Here is a 20,380-nt window from a genome sequence, read left to right as displayed (position 1 = left end):
CCGCAGGCCAATGCTCTAACCACTGAGCCAAACCAGTTGGGACCACTCTAATTCTTTTAACATTATTTGTTTGAAAATTTTTATCTGTAATAATCTGAACAATAAAAGATTTATTAATTAAAAAAAATAAAAATAAAAAAAAGAAAGAAAATTTTTATAATATGTTAAAAAATCTACCATATACCCAATTAAGTTAATATATTAAAAATCAAGAAATTACCTTTTCAGATTAATAAAAGAAGACATTAACTTTTCACTATTATATCTGACAAAATAACCTTATTGCAAGAAAGGAAACCATTTCCAAATTTAGGTTTGATAGAAGTATGTTCATATGTTAACAATGAAAACCACTAATGTAGAGACTAAAAGGTAAATATGTAAGTGTCTTTCAAAAGAAGCAGCTATCTTACCTGATTTGCTACTACTGCATCCTGTGGATCATCTGGTTCTGCAGCTGCCAACAGTGCTTGTAATGACAATAATACCGTGCGGAGAGTCATTGCTGCTGCCCTAAAATTAAAAACAGGAAAAGATCAAGTTAAGAATGCTCCACATGACAAAAGCAAAGTGGATGTTTTCTGAATAAAAGATAACTACTGCAGTGAAAAGTAAACCAGGCTTTATCTTAATTATATAATTAAGTAATAGAATTTATAATTACATATTTGTGTACCGTATTTTTTTCTTCTTTACAATGACCGAGTCTTTCTATTTCTTTCTTTTTGTTTTTAATATTCACCCGAGGATATTTTTCCATTGTTTTTTAGAGAGTGGAAGAGAAAGGGAAAGATAGATATATCGATGTGAAAGAAATACATGCCTTGCACACGCCCTGAATAGGGCCTGGCCAGGGAGGAGCCTGCAATTGAGGTAGGTGCCCTTGACCAAAATCGAACTCGGGACCCTTCGGTCCATAGGCTGATGCTCTATCCACTGAGCCAAACCGGCTAGGGCTGACTGATGTTTCTTGCATTGAAGTTTCTCTCTCTCTATGAGTCATTCTATTTCTTAAGACAATTCAAACTGTCTTGAACTGGCTTTGTTTTTTTTCTTATTACTGATATCTTCAGGTAAGCTGTATCCACTGACTCATTTCCTACCCATTTCTCTAGACATAAAGTAAAAATAAAGTGATATACTAATATGCGGAACTTAGTTTCAACGGCACTCTAAAAACAAGTAAGACATCATCAAGCACATAAGAAAACCTCGCCCAGTCAGTGTGGCTCAGTGGTTGAGCATCGACCTATGAACCAGGTGGCCACAGTTTGATTTTTGGTCAGGGCACATGCCCAGGTTTGTGGGACTGATCCCCAATAGGGGACATGCAGGAGGCAGATGATCAATGATTATCTCTCATCACTGATGTTTCTATCTCTCTCTCCCCCTCTTCCTTTCTCTATGAAATCAATAAAAAATAAATATTAAAAAGAAAAATTAAAGCCCTGGCCTGTTTGAGTCAGTGGTTAAAACCATGGCCCTCAGATCCAAGATCTCCAGGTCAGGGCCAGGGCGCATGCAGGAGGCAATCAATCTCTCTCTATCCCTCCATGACTCCTTTCCTCTCTCTTTAAAAATCAATGGAAGCCCTGACCCAGAGATGGGCAACCCCTGGCACGCGTGCCAAACATGGCACGCCAGTAACTTTGGCTGGCACGTGAAACCCTCTCTTATAATCTTCCATTTACAATTTTTTCTTAATATCGACTTTTTTATTTTTCAGATAAATTCAGTGTAGGTGCATCTTAGATAAATAAATAATTTTACGTAACAAGTTATCTTAAAGACCATAGAAATGGATTGACGAGAGAGGGGAAGAGCAATTTCTATGCCTCTGCCTTAACTCTCTCTGCCTTCCTAGATCCGACCAGTGTTTTGGTTTCATCTACATACGCTTGTGAATCTTTGTTCTCAGTGATGAATTTTGTTAAGTCTCGTTATAGGAGTAGCCTGATGGATGAAAGTAGTAGCTCGTGCATATCTCTGAAGGTCACGAAATATAAACCTGATATAAAATCTCTGTCATCAGTGATGCAGCAGCAAAAGTCCCACTGATAATATCAAACAGAGTCATAAAGTTTTCTGTCGGACTATCAGTGTACATGTATACATTAAAAAATAAATGTATTTTTCATCATCATATACTGTGTTTTTGTCGCTCAAATGAATTTTATTATTTCTTCAAGGTTTTCCACATACATACACCTTAAGAGATATGAAGTAGGCATAACATGTTCTCAAAAAATTAGGGTTGGCACGCAGAAGAATTTTGAGTCAGAGATTTTGCTGGTTTTGGCACGCACTCACAAAAAGGTTGCCTACCCCTGCCCTAGCCAATTTGGCTGTGATTCTGGTCAAGGGTACGTAACTTGGGGTTGCAGGCTTGATCCCTGGCCCTCGTTGGGACAAGTGTGGGAGGCAACCAATCAATGTTGTCTCTCTAACATGTTTCTCTCTGTCTCTCCCCCTCCCTTCCACTCTCTCTAAAAGTCAATGAAAAAAAAAAAATCCTTGGGTGAGGATTAACAACAACAACAACAAAAAGTAAATAGAAAAATTACAAAATAGTTATTTTTTTAAAAAATCAATTGGAAACATATCCTCGGGTGAGGGTTAAAAAAAAAAGTCTGAAAAGATTCCTTAGCATTCTGAAATAGAGCAAGTTTTTGCTTAAAATATATCACTTAATTCAGTGGTTACCAACCTTTCAGACCTCACGGACCACCAGTGGTCCACGAACCACCGGTTGGTGACCGTTGACTTAATTCATTTGCTTCTAAATGTATTTATAAAGCAAATATGTATCTAGAAAATGATATCTACCTAATGAGCAAGGATTCATAGCATTTCTGTTAAAAATACAGAAATGTTTATAAATGTAAGCATAACAGTGAAATACTTAAGATCCTGAAGATATTAAACAATATGCCCATTTTCACCACACTAATTATATCATTCTAAAATACTTCTTTTCAGTTAGAGGTCCTCATTTCAACCAGACAAAGAGAAAATTACTAAGTGACTGTTTTCTCAATTTCCCCAGGATAATATATAAATAATACCATCCTAGATGTTTAGAAGACTAATTTATTACCAAGAATGGATGATGTCTTAAGGCAGTGAGCATACCAAAGTATGCTTTACCAACTAGTAGCATCGGTAGCACTTGGGAACTTGTAAGAAATGAAAATTCTCAGCCTTATCCTAGACCTACTGAATTAGAAACTCTAGGATGGTTTAACAGGTACTCCAAGTGATTCTGAAGTACAATAATCTTTCAGAAATACTGCTTTAGTGCATTACAGATTAAGCTCACTGAGAAAGGCTATTCTAAACCGATAAAATAAAAATAAATATCACATCTGCATGTCTATATTTTATATATTAGAGAAAAATTTACACAAGTTGTTCTTTAAAATGTTATCAGAGTAAGTCTTTATTAATCTAATTTATCCTTTTAGAGAAGCTACAGGAATAAGAAAAAACTGGTTATGCTAAAAACTGGCTGAAATGCTAAACTAGTATTAAAAGGAGAATAGGATTTAAAAACCATTATATAATCTTATCTAATAGAAATGACTATTTCTGAAATAGAGCTAGGGAAATAGAAAGTGCTTCTCTAGACTAAGCTTTAAAATTTCCTAAAGTTTACACAAGTTCTTTTCAATAAACAGTTCTAACATCTTTATACGGACAATATTCTTCTAAGACAGATGTCAAAGCATAAACAATACAAATTTAGTCCTTAAATGTTCATTGTTGTCCTGTCATTATCACCATAACAAGGTTGGAATCTTTCTTAATTAGAAATTCACTACTATAATTTCATTTTATGCCTCGGTAATTTTAAAGAGAATGTTTACAGACACATGCACATCAAAAACTACCAAGATAACCCACTGGTGTGGTGGCTAAGTGGTTGAGCATCAACCCAGGAACCAAGAGGTCATAGATTCGATTCCCAGTCAGTGCACATGCTTGGGTTGCAGGTTTGATCCCCAGCAGAGGGCATGTAGGAGGCAGCCAATCCATGTTTCTCTTTCATTGATGTTTCTATCTCTCTCTCCCTCTTTCTCTCTCTGAAATCAATAAAAAATATATTTTAAAAAAGAGATAATGAGTATTTGTTGTAAAGCCACCTATATAGCCATAGTTGATTTGGCTCAGTGGGTAGAGTGTCAGCCTACTGACCAAAGGGTCCCGGTTTTGATTCCGGTCAAGGGGAACATACCTTGGTTGTAGGCTCCTCCCCTGCCCTGTCAGGGTGCTTGCAGGAGGCAACCAATCAATGTATTTCTCTCACATCAATATCTCTCTCTGTCTTCCCCTCTCTCTTCCACTCTCTCCAAAAATCAAATATCCTCAGGTGAGGATTAAAAAAAAAAAAAAAAAAGCTACCTAAATATACCAGCTTGAAGCAGACTTAAACCACCCAAAAAAGGACAAAAATACAAAATATCACAGAAATAGATATACAAAGTTAAGCTGGTTACTCTAATATCCCAATGGACTTGTTTAAGTGTCCTAACTTAAAAACACATGACATCACTTTAATAAAAATCCTAATTTATATAATTTTAAATTAATACAATTGTTTCTTAGAGAAGAAAATTTGAATATTGAAGAAAAATATTCACTCAGAGGAATTATTTCATTTTAAAGTTAAACTCACAATTATTTTAACTCACAATAAAAAGGTAAAACCATCCTATCCTATCTACACTAATAAGAGAAACATGCAAATTGACTGTCCCTCCGCTATGCCCACCAGCCAATCAGAGCGATATGCAAATTAACCCAACAAAGATGGCGGTTAATTTACATATACAGGCGCGGAGTGTAGAAGGAAGCCAAGCACTGCAGAAGGGAGCAAAGCGGCAGAGAAGGGAACAGAGCTGAGGCGGCAGAGACGGGAGGGAGCGAGGTGGTGGAGAAGGGAGGGAGCCAAGGCAGCAGAGAAGGGAGGGAACGAGGCAGCGGAGAAGGGAGGGAGCCGAGGCGGCGGAGACGGGAGGGAACGAGGCAGCCTTCTCTGCTTCACTCCGGCCTCAGGAAGCCCTATTCTTGCAGGAATCTTCCTGCAACAGGCCTCTAGTCCGATATAATATGCTAAGTGTCCAGTTGTCCGTTCAACCAATCAAAGCATAATATGCTAATAATATGCTAAGGCCACTCAACCGCTCACTATGACGTGCACTGACTACCAGGGGGCAGATCTCCAACCGGTAGGTTAGCTTGCTGCTGGGGTCCGGCAGATTGGGACTGAGCAAGATGGGCCGGACACACCCTGGAGCCCTCCCATGGTCCCTCCCTGGCCCCAATCATGCACCCGTGGGGTCCCTTGACCTGGCCTGCGCCCTCTCGCAATCCAGGAACCCTTGGGGGATGTCGGAGAGCTGGTTTCGGCCCGATTCCACAGGCCAGGCCGAGGGACCTCACTGGTGCACCAATCTGTGCACCAGGCCTCTAGTGTAAAATAAAAACCATCAAGTCTCAGCAAAATCTTAGCATCTCCACAAGGTAGCTTTATACATTTATATCCCAACAAGGCAATAGACATTTAAAAACTTGAGAAGCTCTCAAAAGAATAAAAGTGGCCCTTGCCTTACACCATATATAAAACTTAACTCAAAGTGGATCAAAGCCCTAAATGTAAGAGCTAAAATTTTCAAGTTCTTAGAAAACATAGGGGAAAAGCTTCATAACACTGGAATTGGCAATAATTTTTTGGACATCATCAAAAGCACAAGAAACAAAAGAAAAAACAGAATAATTTATATACAACTCCATCAAAGTTTTAAAAACTGTGTAGAGAGGGGGGAGGGACATTTTGTGCAAAAGTTACAATCAACAGAGTGAAAGGCAACTCATAGAATGGCAGAAAATATTTGCAAATCATATATCTGATAAAGGGTTAATATCTGGAATATATAAAGAATGCCTACAACTCAACAACAACAAAAAAACTATTTAAAAAATGAGAAAGGACTTAAACATTTCTCCCATGAAGGTATACATATAGCTGCTAAGCACATGAAAAGATGCTTAACGGCCAGGGCCAGGTTGCGCAATTGGTTAGTGTGTGTCCCAATACAAAAAGTTTGCGGGTTGGATGTCTTGTCAGGCACTTACAAGAGTCAACCAATGAATGCATAAATAAGTAGAACAAATCAATGTTTCTCTTTCTCTCTCTCAAAATCAATTTTAAAAAATGATGCTTAACATTACTTAAATCAAACAATATCACCTCCAACCCATTAGGATGACTACTACTACAAAAAAATAAAATAAAAATCCAAAATAACAGTTGTTGGTGAGGATGTGGAGTAATTGGAATCCTTTTGCACTATTGGTGGGATTGCAACAGAAAGAGCATGGCAATTCCTCAAAAACAACAACAACAAATAAACAAAACATACCACAGAATATTATTTAGCCTTAAAAAGAAAGAAAAATCTGACACATGCTACAATGTGATTGAATCCTAAGAACATTGTGTTAAGTGAAACCAGGAATAAGAAGACAAACACTATATGATTCATAGAGACAGAAAGTAGAATGGTGGCTGTCATGGGCTGGAGAAAGGGGGAATGGGAAGCTAAATGGGTGAATGAGTTTCAATTTTGCAAGATGAAAAGGGTTCTGGGAGGGGAGGAATAGGGTGAAGGGATGAAGAAGCAGAGCATAGATAAATTCTAGGGCAGCGAAAACACTCTGTATATCATAATGATGGATACATATCATTATACATTTGTTCAAACCCGTAGAATGTACAAAACCAAGCATGAACTGTAATATAAACTATGGACTTTGTGTAATTGGGATGTGTCAATGTAGGTTCATCAACTGTAACAAACATACCACTCTGGTGGAGGATACTGATAATGGGGTAGGCTATCCTTGTATTATGGAGGCAGGGAGTATATGGGAAATATCTCTACCTTTCTCTCAATTTTGCTGTGAACCTAAAACTGCTCTAAAAAATAAAGACTTATTAAAAGGGAGGGGGGGGTGTATTCTAGAAACTGGTTGCACAACAATGTAAATATACTTGTTACACAACAGTACATTTTTAAAAAGTTAAAATTACAATGTTATGTCAATTTAAAGACAACAGTTAAGTTGATAACTTTTGTTATATATACTTTATAAATATATTTTAAAAACGTTAAGTGATAAACTCTTCCTTAGAGATTCGTATGTTATTATTATAAATACTTTCTACTTCCTTTATTTGTAGTGTCTTTATTGGGAAGACACTCACAAACTATTATAGACCTTCTTGAGTTATCACTTCAAGAAGTGGAAGTTAAAGACCTAAAGATGAACATGTTAAAAGGGATTATAGTGTTTGCTCTCAAAATGAAAGGAAACATCTGGAACTATAACTTTAGATTGAATTTATAACAATCTCAATGAGAAAAAGTTGTACATTTTCAATATGCTTGAAAATAATTAATATGTTGGGGAGGTATTTATAAACCATTAAGAATTAGTTGAATAAAGAAATCTGAAAACTGCCCAGCCGGTTGAATGTCAACCTATGAACCAGGTCACAGTTCAATTCCCACATGCCCGGGGTTGTGGGCTCGATCCCCAGTAAGAGGTGTGCAGGAGGTGGCCAATCAATGATTCTCTATCAATCCCCCCCCCCCCCCCGCCCCTTCCTCCCTCTCTGAAATCAATTAAAAATACACACACACACACACACACACACACACACATATATATAATTTTAAGATTCATTTGTGCCCCTCCCATTCACAATCCTTACCTACCCCCACCACTGTCCTAATTTCTATCATCATAAAATAGTTTTGGCTCATCTTGAATTTCATAAAAACAGAATCATGGTGCATACTCCTTTCTGTCTGGCTTTTGTCACTCAGCACGTCTATGAGAATCATCTATGCTGACTGTGTTAATGTGCTTTTGCCCCCCTGCTATGCAGTGTTCCACTGTACAATAAAGCCATTAGATATTCGTTCTCTTGTTGATAAACATTTGGGTGATTTCCAATGTGAGTAAATCTGCTATAAACATTCTTGTACAAGTCTCTTGGTGGACATATGCACTCATTTCTCTTGGATATATACCTATGAGTGGAACTGGTACTGGAACTGCTAGGCCATATTGAAATTGTATGTTTAGCTTTGGTACATACTAATGGTTGGGTGGTTAAACCACATTTGTACCAGTAATTCATGAGAACCATTTACAAGTGTGTAGTGGTATCTAATTGTGACTTTAATTTGTTTCCCTGATGACTAAAGATGCTGAGCACAGCTTATCGACCATCTAAATAATCTCTTAATGCCTGTTCATGTCTTTTGAAAGGGCAGTATGGAGAGCAATTTTTATGTGTTGTCATTTTCTTCCCCAGGTAAATTAGACACCTTTAGTCATGATAGGTGGGAAAAAAATCAGAAAATAGTTTCCACATAGACTAAGTGTAGGAGTTAAGAAATAAACCATACTAATATAAGTTGTTAAATATTAAAAGTAAACCACCATCTACATGTATTAGTAAAAGACCAAGATTAACAAACTGCTTTCTGGCATACCTGTCCCAGATTATTCATTGTTTATTCAATTTATTTTTCCCAAGATTACGATCCTATAGTTTTCTCTCTTTTTAAAAAATTGATTTTAGAGAGGAAGAGAGAGGAAGAGAGATAGAAACATCCATGATGAGAGAGAATCATAGATCAGCTGCCTCTTGCACACCCTAGGCATGTGCTCTGACTGGAAATTGAACTGTGACCTCCTGGTTCATAGATCGATGCTCAAACACTGAGCCATGCCGGCCAGGCTATAGTTTTCTTTATCAAATTCAAGTTCTAAAGTCTAAACATCCACACTTAAGCAGAGATATCTACTAAATGTCAATTATACCTCAATAAAGCTGGGGGTGGGGTGGGGGGGTAAATGGGGGGATAAGGGCACATATGTAATACCTTAATCAATAAAGAAAATTTTTTAAAAAAATAATAAAGCTGGGGAGGCAGGGAGAGAACAAACCCATGGATATCCAATCTCACCTATTTTATCTGATGTGTCTTTGCTATCTTTTAATATTTCAATTATATAGGTATCAAACAAGACTAAATTTCAGCTATATCACCTGCCTTAGAAAATGGAAATAGTTGATAAAAAGTCTTTTGGTACAAAAATTCACGTTCTCTCCCTATATATACCCCATAATCGTTCAACTACCTATAGAGAGATAATCAGAGATGGTAGGACTGCTGGCTTAACTCTGAGCAAAAAGGAAAGTCAGTGGAAGATTTTAGTCTGGAGTTTTATTTATTTTAAAAGAGGTGGCTATCATTCTGGCTGTTGAAAAGAGCCCGAGCAGGGAAGGGTCAGAAGCAGTGAGGCAAGCTACCATAATCATTCAGACAAGAGTTAAGGTGACTGGAATCAAGGTGGTAGAAGTGAAGCTACTAAGATTTTGGAAGTTCCACCAACAGAATTTAAAGACAGGGTACAGGGTACCAGAGAAAGAAGAATTAAGGACCATGATGAGACTTTGTTCTGAGCAACCGTGAGGATGTAATTGCTAATAACTTAGATGGGGTGAACCAGGTTTTTGGTTAGGGGGAATATCAATCAATTCAGTTTCCAACATGTTTAAGTTTGAGATAAGCCTAGAGTTCAGGAAAGATAAATTTGTGAGTTGCTAGTATGTAAACCATGAAGTTATGAGATCAGATGAGTTCACCAAGGAAGTGAGTATTGATGGAAAGGAGCAGAGGTCAGGACTTAGTCCTGAGGCATTCTCATATGTAAAGCTCCAGAGAGGGAGTAACCAGTTAAGGAGTCAGAGAGTGGGCATAGGAAAAAGGGAAGAACAGAATTGATATTGTGGAAACCAAGTGAAAAAAAAAAAGGGTATCTCTTAACACAGCAAATATTCATTAATATCACTGAACGATAGAGCTAGGGGTCTTGGAGATGACCTTATAGGTAAAAACAATAAGGCCAAGAAATTCAGTAAGTTGCAAAAAGTAAAAAAATCAAATGAATGACAGAAGATCTAGTTAGATAGATGTATTCTATACTGTTCAATGTTTAACAATATGGAATGTAGATCAAGAAACTAGATCCCAAGAGATGATATACTGAGGGAGAAGCCTTACACAGATGTGCTATTAGAATGAAAAAACAAAACCAGCAAATCTTGCCTGTTTATCCAGTTACTAAATAAACCAAGTCGCCCACACACTGAATGTTGTCATTCCTGTCTCACCTTGTTCAGGTTCCATTCTTTCCCTTCCTTAACAAATCAAACACATTACTACTATTTTCTCCCACTTCAATGTCTTTATGTTCCCTGCCTGACTGCAACCTGGGCACATGCCCTGATGGGAAATTGAACCAGTTACCTCCGTGTTCATGGGTCCACGCTCAACCACTGAGCCACACCAGCTGGGCCCCAATGTCTTTTTATACCTCTTTGTCTTAGTCTTTTCAACCAGTTTCAGAATATGCCAGACATAAAACAATTCACTCAATCCTGTCAACAGCCTTATGAAGAAAGTATTAACCCCATTTTTTTTCAGATGAGTGAACAGATAAGGCACAAACATTAAGTCAGGGGTTCTCAACCTGTGGGTCACGACCCCTTTGGGGGTCGAACGATCCTTTCACAGGGGTCGCTTAAGACCATCGGAAAACACATATTGAATATATAATTACATATTGTTTTTGTGATTAATCACTATGCTTTAATTATGTTCAATTTGTAACAATGAAAATACATCCTGCATATCAGATATTTACATTACAATCCATAACAGTAGCAAAATTAGTTATGAGGTAGCAACGAAAATAATTTTATGGTTAGGGGTCACCATAACATGAGGAACTGTATTAAAGGGTCACGGCATTAGGAAGGTTGAGAACCACTGCATTAAGTAATTTGCTCAAGACTACACTGTTCAGTAAATGGCAGAACCAAGATTTGAACATTTTGAACATAATGGCTCCAGAGTAAGAAAGTTAAAAAAAAAAGAAAAGAAAAGCTTCTTGGGAGAGACCAAGATGGCGGCATAGGTAAACACCGCAGACTGCTGCCGCAAACAACCACTTCAAAAATACAACTAAAAGACGGAACGGACATCACCCAGAACCGCAGGAAGGCTGGCTGAGGAGAGACTCTTCAACTAGAAGGAAAAATAACAGCACACCGAGGCTCAGAGGAGGCGCAGTGTGGAAAAAACTCAGGTGCGGAGGTGCGCGCGCAAAGCGGGCTGGTGGCTGAGAGCGCGGTTGTCGTTTTCGGTCAGGGGGGAGTCTCAGACTCTGAGCTCCAGATACGGGCGAATCGCTGGGGACTCGGACCCAAACGGGAGAAGCGGGAGTGTCTGGCATCAGTTGGAAGGCAGCTTTCCCTCCGAGGTTTGCAGCGGTTCCGGGGGTTCTGAGAAGCAGAGCCTCTGGGAACGGGACTGAGAGGGGCCATAACCGCTCCCTCCCCCCGCCCTGTTGAGCCCGCCCCGCCCAAGCCCTGCGCAGAGCCATTTGCCAGATCGCCTCAGGCAAAGGCTAGATTAGCACCTCCCCAGAGGACAGAAGTTTTCCGCGGCAGACACAGCTGATTCACACAGCCAGTCGGCCTGGTGGTCAAATCCCTCTAGTATTAACTACAACAATCAAGGCTCAACTAGAACAAGACTGCGCACAAAGACCACTAGGGGGTGCACCAAGAAAGCATAAAAAATGCGGAGACAAAAAAACATGACAGAAATGGAGGATATAGAGCTAAAAATCGCAATTTTGAGGGCTTGCAAAAATGTGCTAGAAGCTGTCAATAAACTTGAGGAGAGAGTCACGAAAACTAATGAGACCCTCGATGCTATGATAAAGAACCAACTAGAAATTAAGCATACACGGACTGAAATAAAGAATATTATACAGACACCCAATAGCAGACCAGAGGAGCGCAAGAATCAAGTCAAAGATTTGAAATGCGAAGAAGCAAAAAACACCCAACCGGAAAAGCAAAATGAAAAAAGAATCCGAAAATACGAAGATAGTGTAAGGAGCCTCTGGGACAGCTTCAAGCGTACCAACATCAGAATAATAGGGGTGCCAGAAGATGAGAGACAGCAAGATATTGAAAACCTATTTGAAGAAATAATGGCAGAAAACTTCCCCCACCTGGTGAAAGAAATGGACTTACAGGTCCAAGAAGCGCAGAGAACCCCAAACAAAAGGAATCCAAAGAGGACCACACCAAGACACATCATAATTAAAATGCCAAGAGCAAAAGACAAAGAGAGAATCTTAAAAGCAGCAAGAGAAAGAGACTCAATTACCTACAAGGGAATACCCATACGACTGTCAGCTGATTTCTCAACAGAAACTTGGCAGGCCAGAAGGGAATGGCAAGAAATATTCAAAGTGCTGAATACCAAGAACCTACAACCAAGAATACTTTATCCAGCAAAGCTATCATTCAGAATTGAAGGTCAGATAAAGAGCTTCACAGATAAGGAAAAGCTAAAGGAGTTCATCACCACTAAACCAGTATTATACGAAATGCTGAAAGGTATCCTTTAAGAAGAGGAAGAAGAAAAAGGTAAAGATACAAATTGTGAACAACAAACATGCATCTATCAACAAGTGAATCTAAGAACCAAGTGAATAAATAATCTGATGTACAGAATGAACTGGTGATTATAATGAATCAGGGACATAGAAAGGGAATGGACTGACTATTCTTGGCGGGGAAAGGGGAATGGGAGATGCGGGAAGAAACTGGACAAAAATCGTGCACCTATGGATGAGGACAGTGGGTGGGGAGTGAGGGCGGAGGGTGGGGCGGGAACTGGGAGGAGGGGAGTTAGGGGGGGGAAAAAAAGAGGAACAAATGTAACCTGAACAATAAAGATTTAATTAAAAAAAAAAAAAAAAAAGAAAAGCTTCTTGATTTTGAGAAAGAGAGGAAGGGAAAGGGAGATAGAGAGAGAAACATGGATTAGCTGCCTCCTGCCCCCTACTGGGTATTGAGCCTGGAACCCAGGCATGTGTCCTGACTAGAAATCAAACCTCTAGAGCAGGGGTGGGCAACCTTTTTGTGAGTGCGTGCCAAAACCAGCAAAATCTCTGACTCAAAATTCTTCTGCGTGTCAACCCTAATTTTTTGAGAACATGTTACGCCTATTTGATATATCTTAAGGTGTACGTATGTGGAAAACCTTGAAGAAATAATAAAATTCATTCAAGCGACAAAAACACAGTATATAATGATGAAAAATACATTAATTTTTTAATGTATACATGTTATGTAAAATTATTTATTTATCTAAGATGCACCTACACTGAATTTATCTGAAAAATAAAAAAGTCGATATTAAGAAAAAAATTGTAAATGGAAGATTATAAGAGAGGGTTTTGCGTGCCAGCAAAAGTTACTGGCGTGCCATGTTTGGCACGCGTGCCAGGAGTTGCCCACCCCTGCTCTAGAGGCATGGGACAATGCAAAACCAACTGAGCCACACAGACCTGGGTCAGAGTAAAAACTCTTAAAACACTCTGTTAAGATAAAATCAGACAAAATATGTGAAAGTACTATAAATTACTGTGCAAATGAAGATATCACCTACAAAGGTACTTCTTGGAATCTGAAACTTAAACTGTGCTCAATTAACACAAATTTTCACATTTTTGTTGGGTAACACCATCTAAGCCAGAGCTGATTATTTCAATACTTTTTTTTAGTCTTCACAAATATCTTCAAGACAACAAAAAATCAAATTTGCCAAAATAACAAATGAAGTCCAAGACTTTTCTCAAGAGGTAAGCTAGCATCTGACATTACTTAATAAGTCTGTATTAAAATATAGACTGTGATCTCAATTATAACACATTTTCAATTATGTACTTAACTACATAAATATTAAAGTCATTGCCCAAATAAGAGAAACTGTAATACATGGTGGGCAAAAGTAGGCTTACAGTTATGCATATGCAAAACAGTTTATTCTTGTATTATTTATTGTATTATTTACCATATGAACTATAAATCTACTTTTGCCCACCTCTGTATATACAGCTTATGCTTTGAAGCAGTACTCATTTAACACTCCAAATATAGTCTTGGAATTTATATGGGAGAGGGGAGAAGGTAAACTGAAAATCTCTTACCATTGATCTTTCAGGATATCCAAACAAATAGCCCCTGTGACAGAACTAATATTAGGATGCCATATTTTAGTGATAAACCGGACCTAAAAATACAAAGCATACAAATTTTTAAGTAACAGAAATAAAACACATATAGTTTAAATAGAATTACAAGAGAAAGAAATCCTCATATTTAAAAAGAGTGCCCATTCTTACATCATTTTGCCTAAGAGAAAGGAGTGGTATAGAAGAAAAAGCACTGAAGTAGTAAGCCAAATGTTGTCATTGACATACATTCTTTTTAAACCTTTTAATAAATGCTCCGCCCTTAAAGAAACCCAACAATTACTAGGCGTTCACAGATAGTAAACAAACTTTTTTAGTGTGAAGTAAGGTGTAGAATAAGTTTGAAGGAAAAAGTGAGCAAAATCAGTAGTAAATGGAAGCACAAATAGTAAGTGGCTGTAAGATTGCTCCTAATTTTTCTGTAGTAATTTTTTTTAGCAAATTCTTTTTAAAAAAGAATTCAACTGCCTATTATTATGTGCCAGGCATGGAAGAGACACTGAGGCTTAGAGTTTTAACATACTGATCCAAAATCAAACAACTAGTTAGCAATAGAACAAAGTACAAACTCATAAACTCTGATTTCAGATTCTAAGTCTCTAGTCTTAGAACCAATACATAATAAAATTTTAAAAATCAAAAAAATCAACTCATTGCCCAGCCGGTGTGGCTCAGTGGTGGAGTGTCAGCCTATGAACCAGGAGGTCATGGTTCGATTCCTGGTCAGGGTACATGCCCGGGTTGCAGGTTCAATCCCCAGTGTGAGGTGTGCAGGAGGCAGCCAATCAATGATTCTCTCTCATCATTAATGTCTCTATTTCGCTCTTCCTCTTTGAAATCAATAAAAAAATCAACTCATTAATATATGCTCCAAATCTAAGCTAAGGAAAGAGGCTAAACAACTTGCACTTTTTTTCCTTATGACTTGGATTTGTCTATTCTACTTATCTCTAACTTCCTCACCTACTTACTCACTAACATATATGCCATTTGAAAAAGCACTTTAAGTCACTAATGGCTTCAAAACACCTAAAACTAATGGACACTTTCCATGCCTTGATCCTTTTTTTATTCTTAAAATAATTTTAATGATTTCAACGATATCTACTTCTCTCCATTCACAGAATCACCATCTCGTTATAGGACAGTGGTTCTCAACCTTCTGGCCCTTTAAATACAGTTCCTCATGTTGTGACCCAACCATAAAATTATTTTCATTGCTACTTCATAACTGTAATGTTGCTACTGTTATGAATCGTAATGTAAATATCTGATATGCAGGGTGGTCTTAGGCGACCCCTGTGAAAGGGTCGTTCGACCACCAAAGGGCTCGCGACCCACAGGTTGAGAACCGCTGTTATAGGAGATCATTCTTCATCTGGGTTACTGAACAATTTGCTAACTTTACTACCTTCAGTTCTGCTTCCTACAATCCATTCTCCACATTGAAACCAAAGAGAATCCTTTAAAACAAATCTGATTCATACCACTACTCTATTTAAGGCCCTTTAATGGCTTCTCATTCCTTTTGTGCAAGCCCACATTCATAAAGTGGCCCTACCTATCTCTCAAATCTCACTTCTACATCATATTCCATGCATTTGCTCCAAAAGTCATATTTTAAAAAAGTATGATTTTTTCTTTTTGCCTTGGGGCCTTCACACACCTTTCTTTCTCTCTCCTGTCTACTAGAGCATCCCAAATATTTAATGTGCCTCATACTGAATACACATACAATTAACATAATGACAATCCTGTTATTACAAGGCTAAACAGTATCCCTCTCAAATATAGTGCAGGTCAAGTAAGACAGGCTATACAGAGCTTATGTACAACAAACATTTCTTCATAACAGATATAACCTCAATATTCACATCTTAAATTTTACCACTGAGTTCAAAATATAATTCTTATGCCAGAATTTCAGTAATTCAGACATTACAGCCTTTTGTGACTTTAAAACAAAAGTTGGTTCAAAATTATATTGGAAAACAGAATTTTAAATTACTACTGAAGATGTCAGAAGGTTTATGGTTTAAGCAAGTGAAATAATACCTAATGGTGCCTAAAACAGAGCCAGGGCTATACAATCACTTTAAAGCTATAATAATGACTTTAGAGGTTAATAATGAAACACTTTTATTGAGAGCATTTAAGTGCACAACTTCATGGATTTCAGTATATTCACAGAGTTGTGCAACCATCACAATAGAATTTTTTTTACCATTTCGCATCTCAAAAAGAAACCATGTAACTCTCATCAGCCAGTCCCCATTCCTCCCTACCTCGCAAGTCTGAAGCAACTACCAATCTATTTTTGCCTCTATGAATTTGGTTCTTCCAAAGTTTCATATCAATGATTGCCGGACCTCTTTTATTTAGCATACTCTTTTCAAAGCTCATCTATCTTGTACCACATATCAGTACTTCACTTCATTTTTGTCTTTTTAATATATTTTTATTGATTTCAGAGAGGAAGGGAGAGGGAGAGGGAGAGGGAGAGGGAGAGAGAGAGAGAGAGAGAGAGAGAGAGAGAGAGAGAGAGAGAGAGAGAGAGAGAGAGAGAGAGAGAGAGAGAGAGAGAGAGAGAGAGAGAGAGAGAGAGAGAGAGAGAGAAACATCAATGATGAGAGAATCATTGATCAGCTGCCTCCTGCACACCCTCTCCTGAGGGTCGAGCCCACAACTGGGCATATGCCCTGGCCAGGAATCAAACCTGGGACCTTTCAGTCCACAGGCCGATGCTCCATCCACTGAGCCAAACCAACTAGGGCTTCATTCGTTTTTATAACCAAATAACAGTTGACTGTATGGACACACTACATTTTATTTATCCATTCAATTGATGGATATTTAGGTTGCCTGCACTTTTTGACTATCATGAACAGTGATGGTATAAACACTTGCGTACAAATTATTGTGTGCATATATGTTTTCATTTCTACTGACTAGAAACCTAGAAGTAGAATTGTTAGGTCAAATGATTAAAACTCTACTTTTACCATTTTAATCAAAGTATTTCCAAAGCACCTACCAATATTTTACATTCCCACTAGCAATGTATGAGAATTTCAATTTATAGAGAAAATTTAAGTGTCAATGCTACTGCATTTAAAAATGATGTTACATGTCCTGTCGGGTGGCTCAATAGTTGAGCACTGACCCATGAACCCATCACCAGTTCGATTCCTAGTCAGGGCACATGCCCCAGTTGTGGGCTTGATCCCCAGTAGGGGGCATGCAGGAGGCAGCTGATCAAGGTTTCTCTCTCATCAATGTTCCTATCTCTCTATCCCTCTCCTTTCCCCTCTCTCTAAAGCCAATAAAAAACATATTTTTTAAAAAGTGATGCTACAGAATGAATACAACAGATGACTTCAAGGACCTCTTAGGGTGGTGATCAATGGTTAATGCTAGCTAATATTTCTCAGTGCTTACTTTACACAGGCACTGTTATAAATATTACCTTTCATTAAATCTCAAATATCATCAGTTATTAAATACACATTTTATGTACCCTTTAAGAAGAAAATTCTGCCAATTAAATTATGACATACCATCCATTGAAAGATGTGTCCTGATTTCAGAGATGTTAAAAATGTTTCACAGAATTATTGGAATTTAATTCTTTACATGGATTAACTCCTTTAATCTTTATAATCCTATGAGAGGACTTTATAAATGAGGAAACTGAGGTAATAGCAGTTTGCTTCCTAAAAATCACAAAACCAGTTAAAAAGCAAAAGGAAGATTTAAACTCTGGTTGACTGTTCTTGGTAGAGCCATATTCACTGAGAGATTTTGTCCTTACTCCATCAGGATCATGGAAATAGAGCGCATGAGCTTTATGAAATTTTTCTATTGAGTTCTAGCCTAAATTCCCTCATTTATTAGGACTATTATAAAGACTATTTCCGAAAAGGCATATAAAATTCTTAGTACAAAGCAAGTGATAGCTGCTACTATCATTATTCAATAGTAAAAATGTAGTGGTTGAAAGTAGTCTCTCTTGAGGTCTTCTTTTTTTACTTATTTATTTTTAATTTTATTTATTTTTTACAGAGAGGAAGGGAGAGGGATAGAGAGTTAGCAACATCGATGAGAGAGAAACATTGATCAGCTGCCTCCTGCACACTCCCTACTGGGGATGTGCCCGCAACCAAGGTACATGCCTTTGACCGGAATCGAACCTGGGACCCTTGAGTCCACAGGCTGACGCTCTATCCACTGAGCCAAACCGGTTAGGGCTCTCTTGAGGTCTTTTATTTCTAACTCATTTCCATTAAAAAGATTTAGACTATGAAGTCATCCTTATCGCTAAATCTTCTTTACTCATTCCAATGATAATACTGACAACCTAGATTGAATCCAGTGGATGGTAACCCAGATGAAGATAAAAATTAACCAGGATGAGGATAAAATTAAGTCACAGCCCTGGCTGGTTTGGCTCAGTGGATGCAGCATTGGCCTGCGGACTGAAGGGTCTCTCTCAGGTTCAATTCTGGTCAAGGGCACATGCCTGGGTTGAGGGCTCGATCCCCAGTGGGGAGTGTGCAGGGGGCAGCCGATCAATGATTCTTTCTCATCAGTGATGCTTCTATCTCTCTCTCCCCTCTCCCTTCCTCTCTGAAATCAATATATATATAATTAAGTCACAAACATAAGATGAAAACAGTGAACATCTCTAAGTGGTCATATTGAAATTTTGTTTTCTATTTTTTTGTACTTCACTATGTAACTTTCCTGTACAACGAACTACCTTTATAATAATAATAATAATTAAAAAAAAGAAATGAAAAAAATAATTTGTGTGAGTTCTCCAACATCTAGGAACATCAAGTTTTTCCAGACCTAGAATTTAAGCCATTGTCAGATGCACATCCTATTATTCCTGCCTAGAGCCATTATTAGCTGCCTGAGTAAGCTTGCTTTTCATCATAATTCTAGAAGCTGTCTTCCATTATCTGAAATCTTGTTCACATTAAATTTTCATAGTCAACAACTCAAAACACTCTAATTTTAATAAGCACTAAAATGTATGTATTAATTAAATGGGCCAAGAGAAATATTTTAGAAGTTCATGCACAGAAATAGGCTTACAATACCTTAGGGGGATTAAATGGATATGTTTCTGGTATTTTTATCTCTAGTTGATATCTTCCTCCTAAAAAATGGGGAGAACAGAAAGTTAAGAACACTGCTCATCTGAAACATGTAAAGCCAAATATAGTGGTAGAACTTTCAAAACATGTAGTATTTTATATTCAATTACAACAAACTCATTTTAAAGTTGCAACCCAAAAAGGAAATAATCAAACGCTTAATTTTTTAATTTAAAGCATACAGAATACCCATTTTATACAACTATATTAGCTTATCAGTGAATAATAGGGCTAGACATAGATAAATACATTAAACCCACAGACAATCCAATGCCAAAGATTTAATTGGGATAATTAAGCAGTACAGATTCTGTCTTTTGTTTCTTCTAGTCCACACTGACAAGAGTTGCTAAATAACTGGGGGGTGGGAGTGGGGGAAAGAAAAATAGAAAGCAGGGAGTTTTAAAGGAATCAATGGTACAGAGGTAAAGGATATATAGATTATGCTATAAATGGAAAGAATCTATTTCTAGCTGGTTCTCTCATAAGCAAAAATGTCCCAAACTTTTAAGTTGTGCCCTAAATTAAATGTTAACATTGCTTGCTAAATTTTTAAAACAAAATTCAACAACAGGTACACCTAAAGACAAAACTATTGTCTCTAAATTGGTGTACAAAATACAAAGCTTTACAAAGAGGTTGTTCTAACCAGTAATATATAAATAGAAAGCAACATTCTGTTTTGAAGTTATCTTGAGCAATTAGCAGCTAAATACATATTTTAAAAAGTTTATCTAGTTTCCCATACCTGGGAGAATAATAACAGCCTCTCAGGAAACTCTAAAGGGTAAAGTCTTGCACTGGACGAGAAGCTGGATTTGAATATTAACTCTAAAGAACCTAATTCTAAGATTCATTAAAATAGAACATTCACTATTTGAAAATATAGCAAATAAAACTGTGCTACCAGAAAATTATGCCTGGGATTTGCTTCAAATAATCATGGAATGATCAGATCAAAGACTGGCCAAGAGTTGAAAGCCTTTAAAGCTGGCTGATGACTATATGGAGAATTC

General features: G+C 37.6%; 1 protein-coding gene across 6 annotated transcripts in view; it reads right to left on the bottom strand.

The window, feature by feature from the left end:
* Positions 1–20,380, bottom strand: part of UBE2K (ubiquitin-conjugating enzyme E2K) — a 58,022-nt gene that overhangs the window by 5,558 nt on the left and 32,084 nt on the right. For 5 of the 6 annotated variants that reach the window (XM_005877449.2, XM_014548685.1, XM_014548681.1 and 2 more), the window contains 3 exons: positions 19,308–19,366; positions 14,158–14,240; positions 414–513 (listed from right to left, as the gene is read on the bottom strand). In XM_005877449.2, the coding sequence (XP_005877511.1) occupies positions 414–513; positions 14,158–14,240; positions 19,308–19,366 (242 nt within the window). Of the gene's footprint in view, positions 1–413; positions 514–14,157; positions 14,241–14,352; positions 14,430–19,307; positions 19,367–20,380 lie in introns of those variants that run through there. The other variant, XM_014548686.1, reaches the window with a different exon arrangement.

The sequence above is a fragment of the Myotis brandtii genome, unplaced genomic scaffold, assembly GCF_000412655.1.
Source record: "Myotis brandtii unplaced genomic scaffold, ASM41265v1 scaffold520, whole genome shotgun sequence".
NCBI lineage: Eukaryota > Metazoa > Chordata > Mammalia > Chiroptera > Vespertilionidae > Myotis > Myotis brandtii.
This window is presented reverse-complemented; position numbering and strand designations above follow the sequence as displayed.